The sequence below is a fragment of the Spermophilus citellus genome, assembly GCF_964194105.1.
Source record: "Spermophilus citellus genome assembly, chromosome: 4".
NCBI classification, from domain to species: Eukaryota; Metazoa; Chordata; class Mammalia; order Rodentia; family Sciuridae; genus Spermophilus; species Spermophilus citellus.
The window spans coordinates 52,534,086-52,560,230 of NC_138185.1; the positions used below are offsets into that span (position 1 = coordinate 52,534,086).

A 26,145-nucleotide genomic window follows, 5' to 3' on the forward strand; every position below is an offset into this window, starting at 1 on the left:
ATGTGACCCAGGTCTGCATCTGGCCCTGGTCCATTTAAGAGGCATTAGATGGGAGGAGACTGCTCCATAAGAGTAGCTCAGGACAAGATACTGCATTACCGGTTCACCTGCCTCTCTCCTAGGTATGCCCTCATCTTTCCTTTGGCCCATACAGGTGGCTTCTTGCAAGTGGCTACTGAATCCATCTTGGAGATTTGTCTGTCCACTCTAATTTCTATCACAGTGCTACCCCTGCCCCTGACACTTCACGCCCAGCCTTTGAGTTCCCTGCTTTTCCTCAAGGCAGCCCTTAGTACCAGCTGGGAGGTGTCAGTTCCTGACCTTCACTTTGAGTGCTCTGGGTTCATCTACTTTGGACCCTCATGCACTCCTATGCCAACTCCCCCACCCAGCATCTTCTTTGTGACCACCCCACACCCAGGCTAATGCCCCTGCACTCCTGTGATCACCCCTTCTTTCTTTTTAGACACTGAAAATAGAAGCTCTTTCTTGCTTAATATCTTATCAATATTTAATGTCAACCTCCCTTTTACCCGCCAAGAAGAATGAAACAGAATGAATTAACTCAGGGAATCCCATCACCTGGAGTCTGAGCAGAGGCAGAGATCATGTGGGCTGGTAAGATTTTCAGGCATCTGTGGAAGGATTGTTTGTTGCTCTGTGCCACAGTCATAGTAATGAAGTATGAAAGAAAAGGCTTTTTACATACAATAGGATATTATTCGGCCTTAAAAAGGAAAGAAATTCTGACATTTGCTATTACATGGATGACCCTTGAAGACATTATGCTAAGATTAGCTGGATGGAAAAATTGCAAGTGTTTGCAATCAGCTAGTGGATCCATTGGCAGAGAAATGTGCTAAGTGAAATGTGCCAGTCACAAAAGGATAAATAAGGGTGAATCCTCTTATGAGCAGCCTAGAGTAGACAAATTCATAGAGACAGAAAGTAGAATGGTGTTTCCAGGGGCCTGGGAGAGGGGAGTGGAGTGTTAGTGTTTACTGTCTGCAAAGTTTCAGTTTTGCAAGAGTTCTGGAGATGGGTGGTGGGTGCTGGATGCGCACATCAGTATGAATGTGCATACACCTAAAAGTGGTTAAAATGGTTAATTTTAGGTTATGTTTATTTACCATAATAAAATAAAAAAAAGCAAAGAAAAAGTTTTGGGTTCTTTGACTTTCTTGAGCCAATTTGGATCATCTAAAACTCAGTTGAATCATCTAAAACCAAGTTGAGCCCATCTGATACTGTGTGTAAGCAGTATCATGCAAACAAACAAAACTATTTTCTGCCAATCAGAATGAATTAGGTCCATCCATAGCAGAGAGGACGTAGCCACCCCATTTGGGCTGTGGACCCTGGTGTGGTGTGGTCACAAGATGTGGGTCCACACATCTCTGGGAAGTTTCAGGAGGATATAAAAGCTAAAATGAATCATGAGTAGCACATCACACCTTGAGTGGGAAGAGGAATCTTCCTTTCTCTGCTTCTAGGTCTAGTTCAGTACCGAATATGATTCCATCTTGTCAGGAATATCAGGAACAAAAGTTATTAAAACTCTTGGGACTATTTACATAAATCATAGGCTCCTGGCTTATTGTAAAGTGGTTGAGGTCATACCTTTTAGTATCATTAAAATAAATGTATATGCCTTGACTTACAATGGGGTCATATTTCAATAAACCCATAAATCATATATTGAAAATATCATTAAGTCCAAAATGCATCGCCTACTCCTAAGCTACTGAACATCACAGCTTAGCCACACAGCACACTAGAGAGTGTTGTTTGGTTCCCCTCCAGATGGCACAGCTGATGGGAGCTGTGGCTGACTGCTGTTGCCTGGCATCGTGAGAGACCATTGGACTGCAGAGCCCACAGCCCCGGAAAAGATTCAAATTAAAAATTAAAAGTAGTTTCTACTAAACAGTATTGCTTTCACACCATTATAAAATAAAAGGAGCAAAAGTCTAAACATCGTAAATCAAGAACCATCTACCATTACAAACACTGCTAATGCTACTATTCTCTGTCCTTTCCCATAAGTTTAAGAAAAGCAAATATAGTCATAAAAGTTGAGCAGGGAGATTTAGTAGTAACTAACTTAAATATTGGAGTCTTCTTTGTGTATTACCTATTGAAACTTGTTTCTCATATTCTGAATCATAGGTCTTTGTTTTAATGTCTGCAGCCGTAGGCAGCGCCTCTGAGTCTAAACACAGCTGTTTGCTATTTAGGATTTAGAACTAATTATATTGACTGAAACAAAGGACTCCTTTTCCTATTAGGAGAACAGAGATCTTGTACTAGCAATTCCACGCTGGGCATGACAGCCTGCACAGACTTGTCGAAGTTAAATGCAGAAAATGCCCCCTGGAAATTGAAGTCCAATATTGACTTAGTACTGGACATTTACTTTCCTTTTGGCTGGGGCACCTTTGTTTCATTCCTTTTTCATATGTCAAGCTAGTTTTCTCAGAATGTGTGTACAGGGCTCAAAGATAAGTGAGGGGCAGCTAGGGGGATTCAGGAGATGTCTCAGGTCAGACCCTCAGGAGAACCACAGGCTCGAGCTGCCAATAAAGCCCAGTGATTGCTTTTTAGCTCTGGTGGGTTGTTCTCATTCAACTCCATGTACATAGGCTTTCTTGCTTTTAGATTAGCCGGATGGAAAAACTGCCAGTATTTGCAGTCAGTTAGTAGATCCATTGGCAGAAGGATTATGGAGATTATTATTATTTTTTATTTTATTTTTTACAGAGCTGGGGATCAAACCTAAGGCCTTGCACATGCTACACATCTGCTGTACCATGGAGCTATACCTGCTGATCCCGTATTTTAAAAATTGTAGTAATAGATACATAACACAAAATTAGTTATTGTAAATATTTTAAAGTGAACAATTCAATGACCTTTAGTACAGTGCTGTGCAAGCACCACCACTGTCTACTTCCAGAATGTTTTCATCACTCCAAAAGAAGATTCATTTTCTGTTAAGCAGTCACTCCCTAGTGTTCTCACCCTCTCTTGGGATTTGCCTATTTGTTGTATGTCATATCAATTCAGTCGTATAATCTGTAGCCTTTTGAGTCTGGCTTCTTTAACTTAACAGGTTTTCCAGGTTCATCCATGTTGTAGTGGGTGTCGATACTTCATTCCTTGTGGGGCACTGAATGATACTCCATAGGATGGATAGACCATATTATGTTCTTCCTTTCACCTGCTGCTGGACATTTGGGTCGTTTCTACTTTTGACTAATGTGATTAGTGCTGTTATGAACATGTGTATACAAGTTTTTTTGAGTAGATGTTTGTTTTCAGCATTTGGGAGTACATAGCTAGGAGTGGAATTGCTGGGTTATATGGTCATTTAGCATTAAACAATTCCTCTTTTAGGAATTACAGATGCTTTCTACAATGGCAGGACAGTTTTCATGCCCACCAAACATGCTGGTTACTCCAAAAGGAAAACAACAACAACAAAATCCTTGATTGGATGATCTCTGGGCTCTTCATCTCTCAGGCCTGATCTCTTTTGTTCACATGTGTACTTGTTTATACCTTGTTTTATCCCGTGGAGGGTTTAAAGCTGGCAGGAGTACTGATTTCTGTCTCCGTATGGGCCCATGAACCGTGCCAGGTCAGGGCCATTGTTGTACATATCTTCCTGCCCTTAATAAGAGATGCTTTGCACAGTGCTGTCGGCATGACAAGTACTTGCTGGGGCTGGCTGTCTTTGGAAGGTGCTTGATAAGGGGTTGAATTGCAGAGGTGAGTTTGGAAAAATACGATTCTGCTCCAAAATGCTGGGCTGGGAACAAAATATTCAGTGCCTCCCCTTGTCAGGGCTCCCTGAAAAGAGAGTGAATGATGATAAGTAGATACATCCAGGTGGTCCAAATGGTCGGTGGGGGAGGAGATAGCTCAGCAGGCCAGACACAAAGAACAAAGCCAGGCTTAAGTGGAAGAACCAGCCTGTCAGTCCCTGCATAAGGCTGCCAGGTTTAGCAAATAACAATACAGATGCCCAGTTGAATCAGAATTTCAGATGGGTATAGAGTTTTCGTTTTATAAGACAAAAAGTTAAAGAGATGGATGGTGGTGATAGTTGCCCAACATTATAAATGTAGTTAACATCATTGAGTTGTACACTTAAAAGAAATTAAGAGGGGTTGGGGTGTAGCTCAGTGGTACAACTAGCACCTTTCACAACCTGAGTTCTATCCCAGCATGGGAAAAAAAAATAGAGGGAGAACTTAAGAGGGTAAAACTTCTGCTATGCACATTTTACCATGATTAAAAAAATGGATAACAATTATATTTCAGAAAAATAATGAATAAGTTTTTGTATAGATGTATTCTATGAAATATTTGTGGACACAGGGGTTCAGGAGAGGTGTCTCTTCCCTCCCTCCCTCCTTCTCTCCCATTCTCAGGCCTGCTTAGGGATTTTAAAGGACAGACTGACTGACCAGCTGGTGTCCCTAATGTCTTTTGTCATGATACTTTTAAGCCATGGCTCTGCTTTGAGAAAATGATCACCCTCGCGGGAGTAACTATTAAAAGAATAAATACTTTGCCCAAGTTCCCGTTCTCAAGATAAATATCACAGGAGTGACCTGAATTGTAAGAGGAACAGAAGGAAAGAACAAGGGTTGTAATTTTTTTCTGAGGCACATCTGTGACAGGAGGTAGATTCAAGGACTTTTGAAAGAAGATGTCCATGATCTGAGTTAGACCTTGAAGCTGACCCTGGGGTTTAATGCTCTCAGCACGTCTGTCCTCGGATCTCTCATTGGGCAGCCAGGTTGGATGGAGGAAGATGTCTTTGTTGGCGGACCAGATGAGCAGGGATGACCGACTCTTGAAAACAGGGAATTTGAACTGATTCCCAGAGAAGGCCATCAGCTAACTGAGCCATTCATTAGCCCTGGGGGTTCTCTGTCACGGAGTCATGTTTGAGGGGGGTAGATATGACAGTCTAGTGGACTCACTATGAGCTGGCTTTGAGCTGATGTTCTTTGTCCCTAACTTGAGCTGCAAACATGCTTGTAATTCAGGAGAATGCTTGGAAACATCCTACTTTTATTACAGATGGCGTGAGTTGAGTGGGTGGGTGCTAGTTTGCTGTTAGTTCATACAAAGTGATGCAGGTTATATTACTGTGTTTTCAGTTTAATCAAGCAGACAAATCAAAATTGACACTTTGAAAAAAAAAAACAACCTTTAGTTTACACTAACGGGAGCCAAGATATTTATGAGAATGATTTATTCACATTAGTATATTTTTATTAAGGGCATTTATCTCTGCCCTGGACAGCTGTCCCTGGATTCTAGCAGGTGATCACCAGTCCATGCCATCCTGAATATTAATTTTCTCTCCTCCCATCTCCACAGGAGGGGTTTCCCCACCCCAAGAGCATATTTCACTTCATTTGCTTTACCCCACCGTGTTCTCTGGGTGGGTGGCAGATACAGGTTCCAGCTACTGGCATTGAGAACACCCCGTGGTAGTTACTTAGTAAGGGATGGGACCTTCTTGTCTCTGTTGGGTATGGGCGGGGGTTGAGAGAATCCTGACTGGTATCTTATTTTGAGGTGTGGCTGGCTGCTATACTTGGGGAAAGGCACAACAGGATTTAAATAACATTTTTCACTTAAGAAGCCAGGAGCCCCAAATCCACATTGGGCCTCAAACCATGTGAATTTCAGGTTCTGCATCCTGTGCTGCCAGCCCTCCCTTTCAGCCAACTAATATGAAAATCAGAGCACCAGATGGGCTTTCCCAAGGAGAAACATCACAAGCCCACCCCCTGCCTCTTTCAAAATCAACCCTGGCTGTTTATCATGAGATGTGGTTGTCATGGTGATGAGCAGCGCTCACTCGGGAGGGAATTAGAGGAAATGCTGTCATGAACGAGGTCAAGCCTAGGGAGGGCGCGCCATACTGTGGCCCCGCACCAGAGAGTTCCATGGGTGCAGTGTGGGGGTGCAGACATCCAGCCAGTGCCCCCTGGCCTACCCATGAGCCTTGTCCTGAAGTCTCACAAAGGCACAGTGGCTGGCCTGTTCCTAATCTTGTGGGGAGCCACAGTCTCACGTTGCTTCCTCCCTAGAGCTGGATAGAGTCTTTGGCCCTCCCTTTGCCTGAAAAATTAGATGCCACCCCCAGCTTTGGCATTTGTAAAAGGGGTATCATGAACCCAGTTTCATTTGCTGATTGGCAAGCTGGTTTCTTTGGGAGTTTTCTTGGAGATGGGTAGTTCCCTTTAGCCCTTAGTAAGGTAGCATCCAATAATTTAGGGTTTTAAAAAAAATATGATATTAACCCTTTGGCATTGTTTGTGTGAATGTGTGAAGTATGGGCATTTCTCAAAAAATTTTTAAAAATTACAATGTGATCCAGTGATTCCACTTGTGTTTATATATCCAAAAGAATTGAAAGCAAGATTGCACTGACATTTTCATGCCTGTGTTCATAGCAGTATCATTCACAGTAGCCAAAGGGTGGAAACAATTCAAGCATCCATTGATGGATGAGTATATAAACAAAGTTTGGTACATATACATCATGGAATATTATGCAGCCTTAAAAAGGGAGGAAATTATGACACCTGATATAATATGGATGAATTTATTTTATTTTATTTTTTTAGTTATCAATGGACCTTTATTTTATTTATTATATGGGATGCTGAGAATTAAACCCAGTGCCTCACACATTCCAGGCAAGCATTCTAACACTGAGCCACAACTTCAGCCCCAGTATGAATGAACCTTGAGGGCAACATGCTAAATGACATAAGCTAGTCACAAGGGGATAAACACCATATGATCCCATTTTTCTGAGGTACTTGGAGTAGTGAAATTCAGAGGGACAGAAAGTAGAGTGGTGATTGCCAGGAATAAGGGGAGAAGGGCATGGGGAAGTGTTGTTTATTGGGCACACAGTTTTCATTCTGTAAGGTGAAATGAGTCCTGGAAATGTATGTTGGAGATGTTTGCACAACAGTGTGAATGTACTCAATGCCCTTCAAGCATACACAAAAAACGGTTAAGTGGTGAATAATGTTATATGTATTGTATTACAATCAAAATAACAATAACCATAAAATTTTAAAACAATTTAAAAAACTTTTGAGAAGTAGAAATCATGTATATCAACTGCATCATACTTTAATTGAAGGTGTATGTAGGCACGTACACACTCGTATACATATACAACTGCATACCTACAAATGCATGCATTTTGTAAAATTGAATCCCATCCAATACTCACGTTTTGTATCCTGGTTCATTTCTCTAACATAAAAATCTTTAACTTTACAATTTTTAACTTCCTGGTTTCTAGGTATGCAATGGTTTGGAGCAGCCAAGGAAGCAGCAGCGCTCTGATCTCAATGGACCCATTGACAATAACAACATCCCAGAGGTAATTTTTTCCAAGGGTGAGAGTTCTGGGGCTGGGTCCTCATGATGGAGTTGCTGACCCCATCACAGTTAACTCACTCTCGGTAAATTTCTTGTCTCACCCAGTACCTGGGGAGAGGGTTTTCAGGTCTAGCAAACTTGGGTAGGAAGAAGTAAGGGTGCTCTGGCCTGGGAGAAGAGAAGAAAGGGACTTTCTTGATGATTTGCAGTCACACCACAAAGTGTTCGAGTGCTGCTGATGGTGTGTGTGGGATCATTGATGCTCCCAGATCTTATAGGAACCCATTCTACCCTGTTGGATATACATGTTGAAATCTGTGTTTTGCACTAGTGGTACCATTGGCTTTTAGAGGTAGTTTTGGGCCACTGCAGGATTTTTAAAAGCATCACTGACCTCTATGCTCTAGATGCCAGTAGCTTCTACTCATTAGCCTAGTTTTGACAACTAAAAAATGTCTCCAGCCATTGACAAATGTCCCTGGGGGAGAAAAATCATCCTGGTTGAGAACCATGGTGCTAATTCAAACAACATGGTTTAAAAAAATTATTTCATGTAAAGTAGCCCTGCAATGTTGGAGGTTATTAAAATGAGCTCTTAAGCAAATTATCTCCCCTCTTTGAGTAGCATAATTTATATGAGATGTTCTAGATTTGATGAAATAACTATGCCCCACCATGGAGTGGCATCCATTCTCTATTATCTTGCTTTTTAAAGACATGCTCAGAAAGTTCATATGCCCATCAGTTGGAGAGCCATTGGGTTGTATGGTCTCTGGGCTCCCTTCTAGCTGTTTCATGCTAATCTGAGGGTCCCTGAGTTTTAGAGGGTGTGCTTTAGTGTCTCTGCCAAGCATCATGCTGCCTGCATGAAACTAGCTTTCTACACAGAGCCGACTTCTTGGGAACACAGCCGCTCATGGGGTTAGGCTTTTCCTGAGATGGTACACATCTTAGCCTAGTTTTTATGGACCATCTGTTTGCAACTAGTGTATGTCTCATTTTTTTTCCTATTTCCTAACAGACAAAGAAGGTGGCATCATTTCCAAGTTTTGTGGCTGGTAAGTAACTTTGACTTTTATCTCTCAGGGGCAGTTGCATTTTATGTCAAAACAAATGGTGCTTTTGTCTGTGCTTTTCTCCTGCAGAGCTTGTCTAGAAAGCGCCTTTTCCAGCAAGGCGCTTGAGCATTTGGTTATTTGAGGGCTGCAGAAACTCTCATTGAGTGGGGAAGGGAGGTCCAGCCCATTTGCCTGCTTTGATGCAAGGAACAGTAGACCATTCATTTAATTACACCCTCATTAATTGTATCACAGATAACACCAATGCCTGAATTAATAGATTGAAATGTGCCTGTATAAGCAGCTAATTATGAACTGATGCTTTTGATCAGGGTGGATGTAATGGCTTCCAAATCCAAGCTGTTGTTCTTTTTTTAAACCCTTCATTTCCCTTTCCCCGCCCTTGTGTTTTTGAGGAGGCTAATTGTACATGTTCACATTCGGTGAAGAACAAAACTGATTGATCTATTTTGTGTCACTTTTGTATGTGTGTGTGTGTGTGTGTGTGTGTAGGGGACACCTGCTTGGCTGTTGATAAACCTGCCTTTGTGTGGGCTGCAGTGCACCAGGTGTCCCCACAGCCTCCTTTTGGGAGCTCCTGTGGGTTGCTTCTAGTGCTCCAACATCAGAGCAAAGAGCCTCTTAAGTAGGATCTTTCTCTGGACCAGGAGGAGGTCTCCTGCCCCTGCTAATGTGTTATAATAAGCAGTGTGATTTTATTAATTCTTTCAATAAGCTGGTAATTAATTCATATGAATATTTATGGGAGTAAAGTAATTGGTTTTCAAGATTAATGACTTTAAAACTTTTCCCCTCTTCTTTTTTAGTAAACAACTAAAGCCTGGGAAACTGAACACACCCACTCCCCAAATTACCCTTTAAAGGATTTGTTTGAACCAGGTTCAACCAGTTCTAACCAGTTTAAAATGAATCAATCAATTCAAACCAATTTTTCCTATTAGGACTGGCTAAATTGCTCAAATTGGATGAAAATCAGTTTTAAGTTGTCAGAATCAATACTTAGCATCCAAAGAGACTCGACTCCATTTTGATCAGTGCAAACAGGCTCAAATGTCTAGCAATGTACATGTGTTTTTAGGTACGTTTTTCTTGGTTCCAAATAGCTTGAACTCATCTTCATCAAGTCATAAGAGGTTATGAGAGTTCCAGGTCAACTGGTTAGTTGTAGTTTTCCAGGACCTAACAACCGGCAGGAAGAGACCCCATATCCCTGTGTCTCCCTGCAGTAGGGTTTGATTTGGTTACTGATTTATAGCAGGCAACATCTCATAAGCAGCACATCTCTGCACCGTTTTCCCCAGTGGTCAGGAGCCAGGGTGGGTGTGCCCCAGCCCTGCTGCTCTAGTGAAATTAGGTCTATGAATCTAACAAGTTTTTTTTTTTTCAATGAATAATGGCATCATTTGGAAAGAACCCCTTCAAACTGTCTGGGGAGATGATTTGGACATAAAACTTTTCTGGCTTCTAAACCAGTATTATACCTGCAAGAGAGAGGAGTAGAGAGCCATCTGGAAACAGTGTTAATGCCTATGATGCCTGTCTCTAGCTTCTAAGCATTCTGGAAGACTCATTTCTCTGGACCACCTTAGACTCTTCCAGAGCAAATCAAAACAAGGCTGGATGCTTCAGATTCATTCACACTGTCTAAAATTGCTTATGACCAGCTCACACCAAAGTGAACAATCTTAATTTAGAATTGTTCCAGTGGGAGAGAAGCTCTAAAGTGACCTAAAGGAAAAATACATCCCTTTACGTTAGAAAATCCATATTCAGCAATGGACCCAAATCCTACTTAGCAATAGGAAGAGGGCATCATAGGATGATATAAGATCCTAGAATATGAAAGGACATCCTGAAGGTAAGCACCTTGACCAGTTAGGAATGCATTTGGGCACCAAGTATCAAAACACCCAATCTTAGCTTGAATAAGCAGGGAGTTATGTGTCTAGCACAAAGAAGTCTATAGGTGAGTGGCTGCTCGTTCAGTGGCTTTATGATGTCAGGATTAGCATTTTTGCTTCATCTGGACTTGTCCTTAAGCTTGTCACCTCATCATAACACAATGTCTGGATAGCTACAGCTGTTATTTCCTGATCCAGGTAAGAAGAAGAGAGAAGGCCAAAGGTACAAACCAACTGTATGGTCTTCCCCTTTGTATTAAGAAATCAAAGATTTACTATAGATAAAGAATGAATGATTTTTTTTGCACGATAATCTGACTTTCCATATTTTTTTTAGCCTGCTCCCCAAGTAACCTGGGAGGTAATTTTTTTAACTATGTCACTAGGAAGCAATGATGACTCTGATTGGTAGACTATATTTTTAGGGGGGAATTTTAATACTAAAGAAGTGTCAGAGATTTGGGCTTCCCACAGTGGCAGGCATGTCCCTTTGAGGGTATCCTGGAAGCTACATCAGAGAGTGATTATAAAGGATATTGGCTCCTGAGAATATGAAGCTCTAAAGCTGGATGATTTTCACACATCTTCTTGATGGGCTTTTGAATCCTCATAGCCACCATCCAGGGATCCATTGAGATTAGCTGTGTGGACATTACATGGGCTTCTGTATAGATTCCTGTAGAAGAGATTAGAGGCCAGTTGCCTTCTGTCTTATTCCCTTTGGGTAAATGGCTCCATGACTGGATGGATATTAGAGAACTCCTGAATCTGAATGTTCAGCTGAATATTGAAAGACCTTGGAGATCTCTTCAGCATACTTCTCCTTATCTCTCTTTAGCCAGAGCTATGTCACCAGATGGCTCACAAATTTTAGTGTTGGCTGGAGGCTCAAGTGGTTTTCCATGAAGGAGGGGAGACTGTCTGGGAATGAGAGTTGAGTGAGCAAGCCCTCGGGTGTCTTCTGCAACACCTGCTTCAGGTGATGAGCATTTCAAACCCCTGTGGCTATGTAGTCCTGAGATGGACCATCAGAAGAACTGGGAAGAGCCCATGTGAATACAGCAGAGAAGTGGGCTTTCCACCACACCCTTGTCTGAGAAGTTGCCCGGAGGAAGCTTTCCTGGAGGGACAGCCTCTGACCACCCCCCCCCCCCCAATCTATGCCTCATTTCAGATTAGGTTCGAAAATTGGGGCACAGTGAGGTTAAAGTCACTCATCTGATGTCCCATAGCTGACGAAGGGTAGTACCTAGACTTGGACCCACATTGTCAACATAACTTCTTCGCTGGGAACATAGCTCAGTGATAGAGTATGTGCTTAGCATAGGCAAGATCCTGGGTTCAATCCCCAGGACCTAAACTGATAAAACCAATTGGTAAAACCTGTCAGCTACTTATTTTTGAGCCAGTTATAACCTAAGGGTTTTAAATATATCAACTCATTGATCTCTGGAATAACAGTAAGCGGTAGGGGCTGGTGTCGATGAGGAAACAGAGGCTCAGCGAGGATAAGTTGAGGACTTGAGGTTGCCAGGTGGTGAGTGGCAGAGCTGGGGTTGGGACTCACGCTCAGGTCTCAGGTCATCACCCCCACTCCATAGTGCCTCAGCAATCTTCAGCTGCAGCTGGAAGGAAAAGCCTTAGCTTAGAGAAGACACACCATTGGTATTCCCAGGAGTTCTCTGGAGGAGAACGTTCCAGACATCAGAGTTCTTGGACCCTCTCATTCCCAGAGGCACAGCCCTCTTTCACCAGAGGCATTCCCAGGAACCACCCCCCTGCCCCATGGAAAATGCTTGGAGTAAGGTGATCCTCTGAGACCAGGAAGGTTCATACTGCAGAGAAAATCTCTTTGGAAAGTGATAACTGCACACAGGACTCACTGCCTCGCGATGGGGAAGAATCCAGAAGTGTCATGGCAGGACGGGCACTCTCAGGATGTCCCCTGCTGCTGGATATGGTGGCTGGCAACAGCATAAGTCCCAGGGGGCCTAAGGGTCCTCACCTCTGAGCAAATATATGTAAAAGTCTAACTTTTCTATAAAGGTAGACATGTGCTTTTTAAAACCAAAAGGCTGGTATTGGTCCCAAGCAATAGAACTTAACAATGGCAATTTTAGTACAAAATAGCAAAGACCACTAAATCATGTTCTGTCCCTTACAATTGGGCTCCTCTCAATCTAACAGGCAAAGCTCATGCGAGATGTCTGAAACCCACCACCCAACCCACAGCTGTATGCTACCACCTACAGGGCTTCCAGCAGCCCTGGGGTCTTAACGCTCTCAGTGTAACCTGTCAACTTTCCACGCCTATATCCTGGCCACCTGGAAGAATGGGCACCCCAATCACTGGAACTTCTGGGCCTGGGGCTGAGGTCGCCCCTCATACCATCTTTCTCTCAGGGATCCCCACTGTGATAAAGCCATCCTCTTGGTTTCACAAAATGGGTGCTTAGGAGTAGAGACTTGTTTTTTTTTTTTTTTCTTAAAATAAGCAACTGGAGCAAACCTGTTCAGAAACAACCCCTAATTTGAAGACACCTCATGCCTCCTCCTCTTCTGTGACGCCAGGACTCCTGAGCTGATATGGCTTTGGGATGCTATTGGCTGGAGGACAGGGTTAAGGTGATCTATGGGATGAGAGAGACACAGAAATTCCAAAGAGGGGTTTATGAAAAGTAAAATGACTTTCCATTTTTGCAAACAAGGTGATTTTTTTTCTCTAGTACTTTGTGCTGTCTGAAGAAGAAGGATTAGATATATTTTATAATATGAACTTTTATTCACTGGTAGAGATTTTTAAAGATTTTGAAAAAAATAATGCTTGGATCAGATCAAGAGTCACAGAGGCAAAAATGAATTCTACCCTGGTAATCCCCATGAAATGTCCTCCTTTCCTGCCTGTACATGATAGAAAACTTTCATTACAGACTAGTTCATTTCATTTCAATTCTTTTCTGCAATGGACACCACTGCTAAATTGCTTGTGAATCCTTCCAGGGAATGGGGGTCTTGTGGTGTAGAAATATGCCAGCCTACATAGACCATTTTCTTAAAACAAATATTGCACTAGCCACATGGGTCTGCACTTTGCTCTTTTACTTTCTGGCAGACTTTGGAGATATTAAGCGACCTGGTTATTTAAGCCCAGGTTCTATTCCATGGACATGCAATGGAGTATTAACCAACCTATTGTGTACCAACTGTCAATCAGTTGCCAGTCAGCATAGCAGTGGGTAGTCTCTCGGATATGTCTTTGTGTTCAGGTGTGAATTCTTTCACAAAAACAACTCCTGGATAAAGCAGGATTACAGAGCAGGAGCATATAAACTTTGATGGACATGGCCCAAGTACCCTTGGTTGTGGATGAGAGTGCTGGCTTCCACAGTCACCAATACTATGCCCAGGCTGATGGGCATAGAGGGATATCTTTTTGATTTCATGTGCATATCTTTCATCATAAGTGAAATCAAACACCACTTAATGTATTTATAAGCTGTTTGTGTTTTTTTTTTCTTGAGCTTGACTTGTATGTATCACATATTAGTGGGCTTTCTGTTATTGTGACAAAATACCTGGAACAGTCAACTTATAAAGAGGAGAAATCTATTTTGGCTCATAGGTTCAGAGGATTCAGTCCATTGTCACTTGACCCCATCATTTTGGGCCTGTGGTGAGGCAGAAATCTATGGTGGGAAAGAGCTGCTTACCTCTCAGCTACCAAGATGCAAAGAGGGAGGAAGAAGAGGAGCCATGGTCCCAGTCTCCCTTCCAAGGGCGTGCTCCCAATGATCTAACTTCCTCCCACTAGCTCCAAGTCCTAAAGGTTCCACCACCTCCCAATAGCACTGTCATGTGGGACCAAGCCTTTAACACTTGAGCCTTTGGGGGACATCTAAAATCTAAACCATGAAATATATTGTGCTGGGCTGGGGTTGTGGCTCAGCGGTAGAGCACTCGCCTAACATGTGCGAGGCCCTGGGTTTGATCCTCAGTACCACATAAAAAAATAAATAAATAAAGGTATTATGTCCAACTGCAACTAAAAAAAATATTCAAAAATAAAAAGAAATATACTGTGCCTATTCCTTTATTTGATTTCTTCCTGATATTTTTGATATATAAATGGCAAATGATTATATGATTTAAGATGTACGACATGAGATTTGATACATGTACACATTGTGAAATCATCTCTACAGTCCATCTTATTAACACACCCATGACCTATCATAGTTGACTTTTATGTGTGTAATAAGAACACTTAGGATCTACTCTCTTAGCAAATTTCTAAGTCTGTGCTGGTCAGCTTTCTGTAGCTGTGACCAGAATTTACCTATAAGAACAACTTAGAAGAAGAAAAGTTTCTTTTGGGCTCATGGTTTCAGAGGTGTCCGTACATTGTGGGCTCATTCATTAGTCTGGACCTTGGGTGAGGCAGAACATCATGGTGGTAGGGTACTGCCAAGCAAAGCTACTTAACTTATGGCAGCTAGGAGACAGAGTCAGAAAGAGAGGAGAACCAGGGACAAAATCCCCAGGGGCATTTCTCCGTTGACCTACTTCCTCTATCCACGCCCCACCTATCTGTAGTTACCACCAGTGATCCATTTAAATTCTTAATTCATCAATTAATCCAGTGATTGGGTTGAATATCTCATAATCTAATCATGTCACTTATGAATATTGCTATACTGCCTAATATGAGCTTTGGGGGAAGACACCTTGTATCCAAATCATAGCACAGTCATGCCTTGGTACCAGAGGGTGGTTGTTCCAGGACCCCCTTAGAAACCAAATTTTCAGATGCTCAAGTCCCATATGGAAAACAGTGTAGTGTTTGCATATAACCTTTGTGTATCCTCTGATGGGCTTTAAATCATTTCTAGATTACTTAAAAACACTTTACAAAATGTGAATGCTATGTAAGGAGTTGTTATACTGTATTGAGTCGGGAATGAAGACAAGAAAAAGTCTGAGCATGTTCAGTACAGATGCAATTTAAAAATATATTTCAACCCAAAATTGTTTGAATTCAGATATGGAACCCATGGACATGGAGGGCAGTTAACAGCACTCACCATGCCGTACTTTAGATCCTCAGGACTCATTTGTCTTTAAGTGGTGTCTGTATATTTTGGCCAACATTTCCCCCACCACTTCCTCCACCCCTGTCCCCAACTCAAGACACCAGGATTTGGGTGGTTTTATAAATCAGTTTGTATTAATTTATGTATAAAGGAAATGAGCACTTTGATTTATATTGTTAAAGTTTTTTCCCAGTTTACTGTTGTCTTTGTTTTGTTGTATACCATATATATTTTTTAACTTTGTTGAACATTTTGTGGAATCAAATGTATCAGTCTTTTTCCTTTGATGTTACTGAATTTTTGAAGTGAGCGTGACCTTCACAATTCTAAGATTATTTTTTAATAAAAGTTTCTTCCAGAACTTTTATAATTTTATTCTAGATTAAATATTTGACTTGTCTGGAATTTATTTTGGTATACGGATAGAGAAAGAGTTACATTTTGAGCATATTTTTTTTTTCCAAATAGCTAGCCAGCTGTGCCCAAGGTATTCAGTGCATCTTTCCCTCAGGGTTTGCAAAGCTGCCTGTTCCATGTCTGTCTGGACCTGTTTCTGGGTGGGATAAAGGTACTGTCCATCCTGGCTCCAGACCCAGGCTGCTTTATTGGCTGGGGACTTGGGGTGCATTTTATCACCAGGTGACTCATTTCTGCCTCGCCACCATTGTGCCTTTTCACACCTTCCCTGGCGTTTTTATTTGGCACCCATGAAACTCACCTACTAAGCAAGAAGGATATTGTCAGCTGTACAATATAGACTCTTCCCAGAAAGAAAAGGATTATCTTTACATTTTTTCAAGCTTGTTTATCTTCATCCAGAAAGTTTATTTGTAAAAATTCAATACATATCTTTTTGTTGCTTCCTTGGCATTTTATAACTTTTATTGTTTTTGTAAATGTTGTCTTTTATTTCCTTTTTTCCTCTAACTTGTTGAATTTGTAAGTACAAATAAAGATATTGATTTGTTTTACATAGTAAATTTGAAGCTATTGGTTTAATGAATTCTTTTCTTTCTTTTTCTTTTTTTTGAAAATAGAATTTTAGCTTTTTTTTTTTAAATTTCCTGGCATATAATCATACCATCTGCAAATTAGAATGATTTTTTTGATACTTCCTCTCTTGTTTTCTGTTACTTCTTCCTGTTGTCTACTTCAATTGCATAGAGCAGAAGAAATAAAGTGAGATTTGCCTAAATCTTCTAAAAAATAACATTGCTTTGAAAGATCCATTCTTTTTAATTTTTTTCATAAAAAAAATCAAACACATATAAAAACAAAGGGAATATTATACCTGTCATCATGTGCCTATCACCAGATTCAGATTTACCAGTATTTACCCATTTGTGGATGGCAGTGTATTCTTGTATACCTCCACACTTTCCCAGACTTTTCTAAAGCAAATCTGACCTCATACCATCCTCTTCAAATAGTCCATATATGTATCTCTAAAATATAGGTACTCTATATTAAAAAATATTTCCAATACTATTATCACAACTAAAAATTAGTAATCATTTCTTTATGGCATTAAATATCCAGTTAGAGATTTCATTTCCCAGGTTAGTGTCCTTAATTTAATGGTGATTCATATATTGAGATAGCTTAATATATTTTATAATCCTCTTCTGCCTTTCATTTTATAGGTTCTCTATCCATTTCTCTTGTCTTTTTTACAATTGTTTTGTTGATATTGTGGAAGAATCTGTATCATTTAATTTATAGAATTTCGTGAAGTCTGGATTTTGTTAAGGATATCCTAATGGTGTCATTTAACATATTTCTCTGTCCCCTGTGTGCAGTAGAGTGGTGAATTTTCTGTTTGTTGTTTGTTTGTTTTTTAGATATGGAGGTTGATCATATTCAGTTTCATTGTTTGGGTGGAAAAACCCTTCATAAATATTGTGTTCTTCCACCAGGAGGCACATGATAATTTGGTTGTCTTTTGGTGATATTAGCAGCAATTAATGATCCTTGTCTAGACCCATTCATTGATTACTCTAATTTCATCATTCTTATTGATTAGCTGGACTTCTTCAATTCAGAGAAACTTTTCCTTATCAAGTATTTTGTCACTCTATGATATGGTTCATATAGGGAAAGCAGTCCAAATCTTAATTCCTTCTCTTTTACAATTTTGAAATTAATGAGTTGCTCCAACTATCTCTAAAAGTGACCAGTGAGATTTTACGTGTTGTCATTAGGAACTCTCAGGTGGAAGCATGTTGTTGTGTTTTAGTGTGCTGTAGCTGTCATGCATAGTGATGCTTCCATGTCTCATCTTTGGCCAATGTGAGGCTATTTAGGTTGGTTCCTATCAATATGGCCCCATGAGTCTTTGATGAAACTAGTTAGTTCTTTCTCTAAGGGATCCTGTGAAATAATAGTTAGAGACTATGATTTGGGCCCTCTGGGTTCTTATTACTATATATTTGTTCTGAGGTTAGAAAATACTTATATATTACAGGCAGTACCTAAAATGGTCCCGTTGATTCCCACCTCCTGGTGTTTATGTAATTCCCTTCCTTCAAATGTGGGCTGGACTTGTTGACTCCCTTGAACTGAATAGAATATAGCAAAAGTGATGGAATATCAATTCCAAAATCAGATTATAGAACGACAGTGACTTCTGTTTTGCTTGCCCCCCCCCCTTGTTTTGTTTTCTTTGCTTTCTCTCTCAAAGGGAGCCAAGCTATTTCTGCTGTGGTTGTAAATTGCCCTATTGAGAGTCCCACATGGCAATGTACTGATGTCTCTGGCCTCAGGAGTAAACCTAGAAATGGATCCTCCCCTGTTCAAGCCCTAAGATGCTACAGCCTCTGTGGCCCTCTTTAACTGCAGTCTTGTAAGAGCCAAGCCTGTGGTGCCTGCTCAGCTCCACCCACATTCCTGACCCTTAGAAACTGGGAGACAATACATGGGTTGTTTTAAGCCACTGAATTTGGGGGTAATTTGTTATACAATAAACAAATATGTAAAAATGTACTATATTTATAAAGATAAAATTACATCATGTTTCATGCTGATACTTATCAGGACTATCAGGAGTATTAGGTTCTTAAATTTGTACTTTCTTTTGCCTGTGCCCCAAATTTCCATTCTCAAGGACAACAGCATGATTATGCATTTGTTTTATTCTGCTAATCATACAGCACTCTCAGGATAACAGTATCAACACTGCCAAGGACACTTGGCTGTAGATTCAGTTTATGATTTGTTTGCATTTACTTTTTTCTTTAGAGGATAGCCCAGGAGGGGTGAATGATCAAATGACTGCTCTGTTAGTCAGTTTTGCATGGATGTGACCAAAATACCTAACAAGAACAACTTAGAGGAGGAAAAGTTTATGTTTGGCTCATGGTTTCAAAGGTTCAGTCCATGGTTGTTTGATTTCATTTGTCTGAGCCTAAGGTGAGGCAGAACATCGGGGCAGAAGGCGTGATAGAGGAGAGATGCTCAGCTCATGGCAGCTGAGAGGCAGAGTGAAAGAGACACAGGGACAATATCTAGTCCCCTGAGGCATGCTCCCAAGTGATCCACCTCTTCCAGCCATGCCACACTTGCCTGCAGTTACTACCGAGTAATCCATTCAAATTATTAATCCTCTACATGGATTAATCCGTAGATGAGGTTACAGCTCTCTTAATGTAATCATTTCACCTTTGAACTTTCCTGCATTAACACCTCAGATTTTCCTGGAGACATCTCCCTATTCAAGCCAAAACAATATTTGGGCATAGTTTTTCCTTTTATGATTATGTCACAAGTCAATACACACTTAGATTTGTTTCATTTTTCTTTTAATTTTTAGGAATTTGCTTTTTCATTGAACTTTTTTTGTGTAATTATATAAAATACTTGCCTGGTTCCAAAGTCAAAATCTCTTCCTCTACCCTATTTGTACATGTATTTCTTCCCAATTTGGATAACCATTTTTAATGTTTGATAGGTTATTTTCTTATTTTTTAAATTGTTTTATCTTTGCATAAACTTTTAAAAATTCTCTTAACCAATATATAAAAGCATAAAAATGTACATATTTATGGGGTACCATTGATGTTTTAGTATATATATATATATATATATATATATATATATATATACACATACATACATTGTATAATGTTTAACATTTTATGCATTTTGATTGTAAGCATTATCTTTCCCTTAGGTAAATAATGTGATGGGCACCCCTTTTCTCCATCTTGCTTTTTTCACTTACTGCTAAATCCTGGCAATTATGCCAAAGTTCTGTACTGTGCACAGCAGTATATAGAGGATGCTTTGTAGAATGCCACTGTTGGATAAATGCCTCCTATTTAGGAACACTTGGGTGGGTTCCAGTTTTTTGCTATTACAAACAGTGCTGCAGTAACAGCCTGGGCATAGGTCTTTTCCTGATTTTGCCAGGTTTTTAAAATTTATGATGCTTTTTCTGGGAAGTCATTCTTCCAGATAGAAGCTTATGCTGAGGATCTGTCTTGAGCAAATCTGGGCACTGGATTGAACTTGGCTTTGACCTTCCTTCCCTCATTCTGTCATGGCTTCTAGCCTCCCAGCGGCCAGTGACCTTATGTCACTTGCCGGGTTGTAAAGTGCCACAGTGTGGAACTCCAAAGCCTCCTCTTCAGTGACAGCCTGGCTGGTACTGCAGGCTCAGGGCTGCCTCTCCTGCTGAATGTCCTGCAGGTCTGGTTTCACAGACAGCATATTCTGTTTCTTGTCAGCCTTATTAGATCACTTTTAAAAGGCACTTCTGGGGGACAGGCCCCTGTGGTGCAGGAACCTCTGAGTCTAGGACAAGCAGGTGTGGTGAGGGAGGTGTTGGAGGTGGCAGAGCCTTTCCAGGGTCTGGAGATCACACACCTTGGCCCTGTAGCAGAAGGTCCAGGGTTCGACCCAGTTATGTGACCCTGATACTCGTCACTTCCTGTCTCGTCTTCCTATCTGAAGGCCCCCTTCTCGGGGGCTGCCTTTTCTGCTGACCTGGGTGGCCTGCCTAGCACGTGGTGTCAGTGTTCCCTCTCCGTCTGTCCCATCAGAGCTGCAGCCCCTCCTCTAAGTGGAGGCAGGTGCACTTCTGTACTTGGGCACATCCCGTAGCTGACGTCTCTTCTCTCCTGTGTCTTTCACTTTCCTCTCCACTGGCTCTTGGACCCGTCAGTCCATCCTGCATTTATGCATAGCCAACAATTCACTTTCTTATTCTCCTTCCAGATAAGAATTGGGGAACGGCTGCCTCATGGACTGTACCTTCCCATACTCCTCAACCCTCTGGCTGGCTCTTGCTTGGCTCTCCTCTGGAACTGCTCCAAGGTCACTGCTGGCCTGCTTGTCACGATGCCCAGTACATGAGGGCTTCTTGTAGCCCTCCTGCTAGCACAGGCACAGATGGGCATGACTCCCTTTCCAAGCCCCTTTTCTTGGCACTTGGTAGAGCTGGCTTCTGGGTCCTCCTCCCCTACCTCCCTCTACCCCTGCCCTCCCCTTGATGACTTATCATGCCTATGGCTTCAGTGGCACGTCACACAGTTCATTCCCTCATCTGTTCCTTTAACTTGGACTCCTGAGTCAGCTGCCTCCTGAGCTTCATTTGGAAGATGCCCTGGATCCTGCAAACAAACATGTCCAGCATCCCTACCCCCAAAGGACAGTCCTCTTCCAGCAGCTCCTTCTCAGGGAGTGGCAGCTCCATCCATCCAGCCAATCCACCAGCTTTCCAGCCCTCCTTATCTTCTTCTTCTTCTCCACTGTTTGCCCCTCTGTCGCCAGAGTAACTGGGCCGCTTTCCTGACTGATGCCCTGGAGTGACAATCTTCTGTGTGGTTCCAGGGTCCACACATTTGGTCAGCACTCTCACCGACTTGTTCCAACTGAGGGCCCATCCTGTGTCAGGCAATCTAGACTTCTTATAATTCTAAAGTACCACTCTCTCTGTCACCCCAGGGCCTTTGCATCTGCTCTTGCTTCAACCTAGAAATCTTTCCTCTTTGCCCTCTGACTCACTGATTCCTTCTCATCCTTCAGGCCCCAGTTCAAAGGACAGATTCCTCATTAGGGCTGGCCCCCTTTGTTCTTTCTTCTCTAGGGTCATGTCTTCTCTTCCTGGTATTCACCACGGGCCTTCCAGACACATTTGTCTTGTAATGGTGGGATTGACATCCAACCTGCAAGCTCTATGTTTTCTTCACAATACAGGTCTTCACACAGTAGGCTCAAAAATTCTGAAGACTGGACTGGGGTTGTGGCTCAGTGGCAGAGTGCTTATCTGCCACACACGAGGCCCTAGGTTTGATCCTTAGCACCACATAAAATAAATAAATAAATAAAAATAAAAGATACTGTGTCCATCTACCATATATATATATATATATATATATATTTTTAAATAAATCTGAAGACTTAAATTTGGAACAGTGATCTTGGGCAAAGTCATTTCATTCCACTTGAATGGTCCTTATGTATAAAATTGGGACAATGAGGTCTGTTTCATGGGATTGTTGCGGACTGGCTGGGACTATATCCCGTCACACAGAGGACTGGTGCTTAGGGAGTAGATGCTGCACATGGGGTCTCCTGTCTGTGCAGAGAGCGCCAGAGCTTGAGATGCACTCCAAGCCCCACTGTGGTTGTGCTCCTCCACCTCTTTCTGCCCAGCTGCCCCTCTGAGACCCAAGGAGAGGCAGGCACAGGAGGAGCTGCCCTCCTCCACGTGGAGCCAGGCTGGTGATTGGAAGCCTCATCCCAGTAGCTGTGCACAGAATCATCTTTCCCAGAGATGAGGGAGGGTCCCTGGTATGGCTCTGCCACTGCTTCCCTGTCCAGAGAATGGACAGTCTGACATGGCCTTGGGTTTTCCTAACAGGTGTTTTAAACAAAGGCTTCTTCAAACTGGAGTACCTTATCCCTCTCCAAACTGCGCAGATACACAATACGTAGGCCTTTGTTAAGTCAGAGGTACGTCCTGAAGAGGAGAAATCACTCTCTGGCTCTCCCTTAAAGCTTCATCTTTATTCTTTTGTCATTCGTCTCCCTCTGGTGGTCTCAGCTCAGGGTTAGTGCAGGAATTGTGCAAAATGAGAACAATTTATACCCATTTCGGGCCAGCTGCTTTCATACAGTGGGGAAGCTGTTTGATTTGGGTTTTGCATTTCATGATTGGAGTTGACAACTGTGAATGTGGGTCCAAAACAGCTCCTCACCCCCACCGGACACTCTTCTGCATTGCATTTGGTTTTCCTTCCCTCATACGTATGAGGGTGGGAGGCAGCTCTGCAGGTGAGTTGAAGGCAGCACTGTTACAATTGTGGTTTCCTACTGGAAAAGTCTCCAGGACAGGAAGGAAGAAAGGCCAGACAGAGGTGGGCATCTGTGGAGTCACAGCTAAGTCACTGAATGCTTCCCTGGTCTTGTCCAGCTGCTCTTCCCACACAGGAGTATTCACCCTCAGACTGTCCCAGATCAGATGGGCACACTCCAGGGGGAGAGGGAGCCAGTCCTTCATAAATGTACTCAGGAACATGAGTCCATGTTCAAACAGGAGCATGAAACTCAGCAAGATCCAGAGAGCTTCCACGGTCACTGTGGGAACCGGCAAGGGAGAAGTCAGAAGGCATTGACTCCTCAGGGATTGGGGTCCTCAGGGTGCCATGCATACATAGGACCTGAGCTCACTTGTTCAGAACAAGCCCCCGATGCTGATTGAGGGTGTGATGCCCAGGGCACCCCAGGGAGGCTGGGAGGACCAGCACCTTCTTGTAGGACAAAGTGACACCATCTTTTGGTCAGTAACTGTCATTGCCTCAGGCCCCTCTAGAGGTCGTGGGCATCACTGTGATTCCCTAAACAAATGATGAATGCTCCAAACCATGTGCACTGGGGAGAACAAAGCCCAAGGGCAAGGTGACGCGTAGTAAAATCTGGGGACCTATAGTCCAAGGTCCTGGAGGTCAGGGTGGAGGGTGCTGCTTGGAACTCTGTTCCCTCTATTCGGGTGGCCTCTGCTTCCCCCTCACAGGTGCACTTGGAGTACAAACCACTGCTGCTAGTGGGCAGATAGGCAGGGTTTCTCCCCTGGCACCACCCCTATAAGCCCTGAAGCCGCCACTTGCTTGGCGTATCCATGCCTGCCCAGCTGGGCAGGGAGATTTTTGTGTTCCAGAGCGAGGACCAAAGTGCCTGAGGTAGAAGAAAGAGCCTGATTTGAGCCTTTGTGGGAGCTATGAAGAGATCTGCCAAGCCTGTGGGGGCCAGTGTCCCTGGGCAGCAGCCTGAGAAAGCAAGCCTAGGCCTGTGCCTTTCAGAGGGGCTGGACTTGGAAGATTTCTGCCTTATTTGCTTCTAAAATGGTGACAGACTAGGGAGGAGGCAAAGATTCATTCCCCTCCTCACCCCACCCAACCTGGCACAGTTCCCCAGTCTTTCTTGCAGTATAAAAAAAACCTATATCAATCCCGGGACTCCATGACTTTCTCTGAGCCTGTGCAGGGTCTTTGCCCTGTCCCCTTAGTCCCTGATGTACTCCTGGAGCAAGTGTCCTGGACCCAGGGTGAATAGGTCCTAGGATCAGGAGCCTGGGGGGTTGCAGGCTCAGAAGTTGAACCCCTCTCTTGGTTAGCTCTTGTAGGACTTTCTTTGAGAGGTGTCACCACTGTGGGGTGCTCCTTCACACTCCCCCACAAGGGCTGAAGAAGTCAGCTCATGGAGCATGGTCAGCACCCTGGACCAGGGCTCTGGGCCCCTAGATACCAGGTCTCAATGCCTCTCAGGTCTCAATGCTATGTTTAAATCTATGAGAGTTGCTCTCTAGCCCACGTTTGGGCTTGCGGTAACAGCACTATGTTGCTTTAGTGCCAAAACCATTACTAACCACTGTGCATCCAAGAGCCGCTGGAGTGTCCATCCACTGAGGAGGGCCAGGGAGGCCCAGAGAGATCAACGACTTCTGTAGGCCAGGCTGGAAGGGTCTTCAGCTCAGTCCTTGTGAGGGTCTTGCAGAGGCCCCCAGGTTATTGAAAAATCCCTTGAGAGGCAACTTGAGTACCGTTAGGGGTGGGGGAACAGCCTTTGGGGGCTTTAGGGTGAAGTTTTGAGGGTTCCATGTGAGAATCTGTGTTTGCCTTTGTGCATCTGTGGTTTCCTGGTATTTCAGCCTAATACATGAGCCCCTGGGTATAGACCTTTTAGACAGTTCTTAAAATCCAGTGCTGAGCTTTGCAATGTGAAAGTATAACATACAGGTCTCTTTCCAGGTGTCCCCAAAGGTATGTGCCATTTTCTCCCAGAATTTTAGGAGAACCAAAGTCTCAGAGGGTTGTTTAGACTATGGAGGCAGAATCCAGTGTCAGTCTGGTGCCAGTGGAGCCTCAAGTTCACCTCTCAGGTCACTTCAGGGTGACTGACAACCTGCTCACTCTGGCCACTTGCTGAGAGTGAAGCACCCACACAGCCTGGTTGAGGTTGTGAGCAAGAACTCAGTATTCCAAGCTCTGGGGTCTTTGATGTTGGGGTGACAGGGAAAAGTTTTCCTGACCTGCCTTGGGTACTCACCTCCAAACAAGGAAACTGGGTTTTGAGGCTTAGGGACATCAACTTTCCAATGGAGGACCCAAGAGGCTTGGAGCAGTGGGTGAATGAAGGATCTGGTTTCTAGTCCAAAAGAGTATTCAGAATTCAGGGGGAAGTCATTCACTTTTCAGTTCTTGCTGCTTCAACAAAGTACTAGAGACTGAGTGGCTGTTAGATAACAGAAATGTGTTTCTCACAGTCTGGAGGCTCAGAGTTCAAGGTCAGAGTGCCCGGATGGTGTGGCTTCGGGTAAAGCCACCTTCAAGGCTGTGAATTATTATTGCCTTTCATTGTGTCCTCACAGGGCAGGCAAAGCAGGAGAGTTCTCTGGGACTCTCTCCTAGAAGGCACGGATCCCAGTTGTGAGGGCCCCACCCTCTTGGTCTAATTGCCTCCCAAAGCCCCCACCTCCTAATACCGTTGCCTTGGGGTGAGGATCTCTAGTTATGAACTTGGTGGGGGGAGGGTAATTGCCCCTAGATTGTCCCAGATCAGATGGGGCATACTCCAAGGGAAGAGTCCTGGTGTGACTTCAGAAGGGCCCACGGGATGTGCTGGCCCAGAGGTATTGGGCATTGTTAGCAAACATGGTGTCCATGGGGTGGTAAGGACAATGGCCAGGCTGGGGTGCACCAGGGGAGGAGGCATTTCTTTCTAGGCCTTTGGCTTTGAAAGGCAGGAGAGAGGAGGGCCACTAGAGACACTGGTGAAGGTTTTTGGTTTTTTGTGGTTTTTTTTTGTTTTTTTTTTTTTTAAGAGAGAGTGGAGAGAGAGAGAGAGAATTTTTTTTTAATATTTATTTTTTAGTTCTCGGCGGACACAACATCTTTGTTGGTATGTGGTGCTGAGGATCGAACCCGGGCCGCACGCATGCCAGGCGAGCGCACTACTGCTTGAGCCACATCCCCAGCCCTTGTTTTTTACCTTTTTAAATTTACTTGGGGAAACTGGAGGATGTTTCAAAACTGTGGGGAGGCCCAAATGATAAGACTTGGTTAAGTGCCCGAGGGACAAAAGGTTGCCATAGGAACAGAGGAATGGGCTTATAGGTGGTCCTCAGTCCCCGGGGGGAGACCTCAC

At 43.1% G+C, this 26,145-nt stretch overlaps 1 protein-coding gene across 1 annotated transcript in view; it reads left to right on the top strand.

The window, feature by feature from the left end:
• The window catches only part of APBA2 (amyloid beta precursor protein binding family A member 2), a 260,706-nt gene that overhangs the window by 202,337 nt on the left and 32,224 nt on the right, over nt 1-26,145 (top strand). The window contains exons 6-7 of the mRNA XM_081291943.1: nt 7,352-7,432; nt 8,453-8,489. Of these exons, the coding sequence (XP_081148069.1) occupies nt 7,352-7,432; nt 8,453-8,489 (118 nt within the window). The remainder of the gene's footprint in view (nt 1-7,351; nt 7,433-8,452; nt 8,490-26,145) is intronic.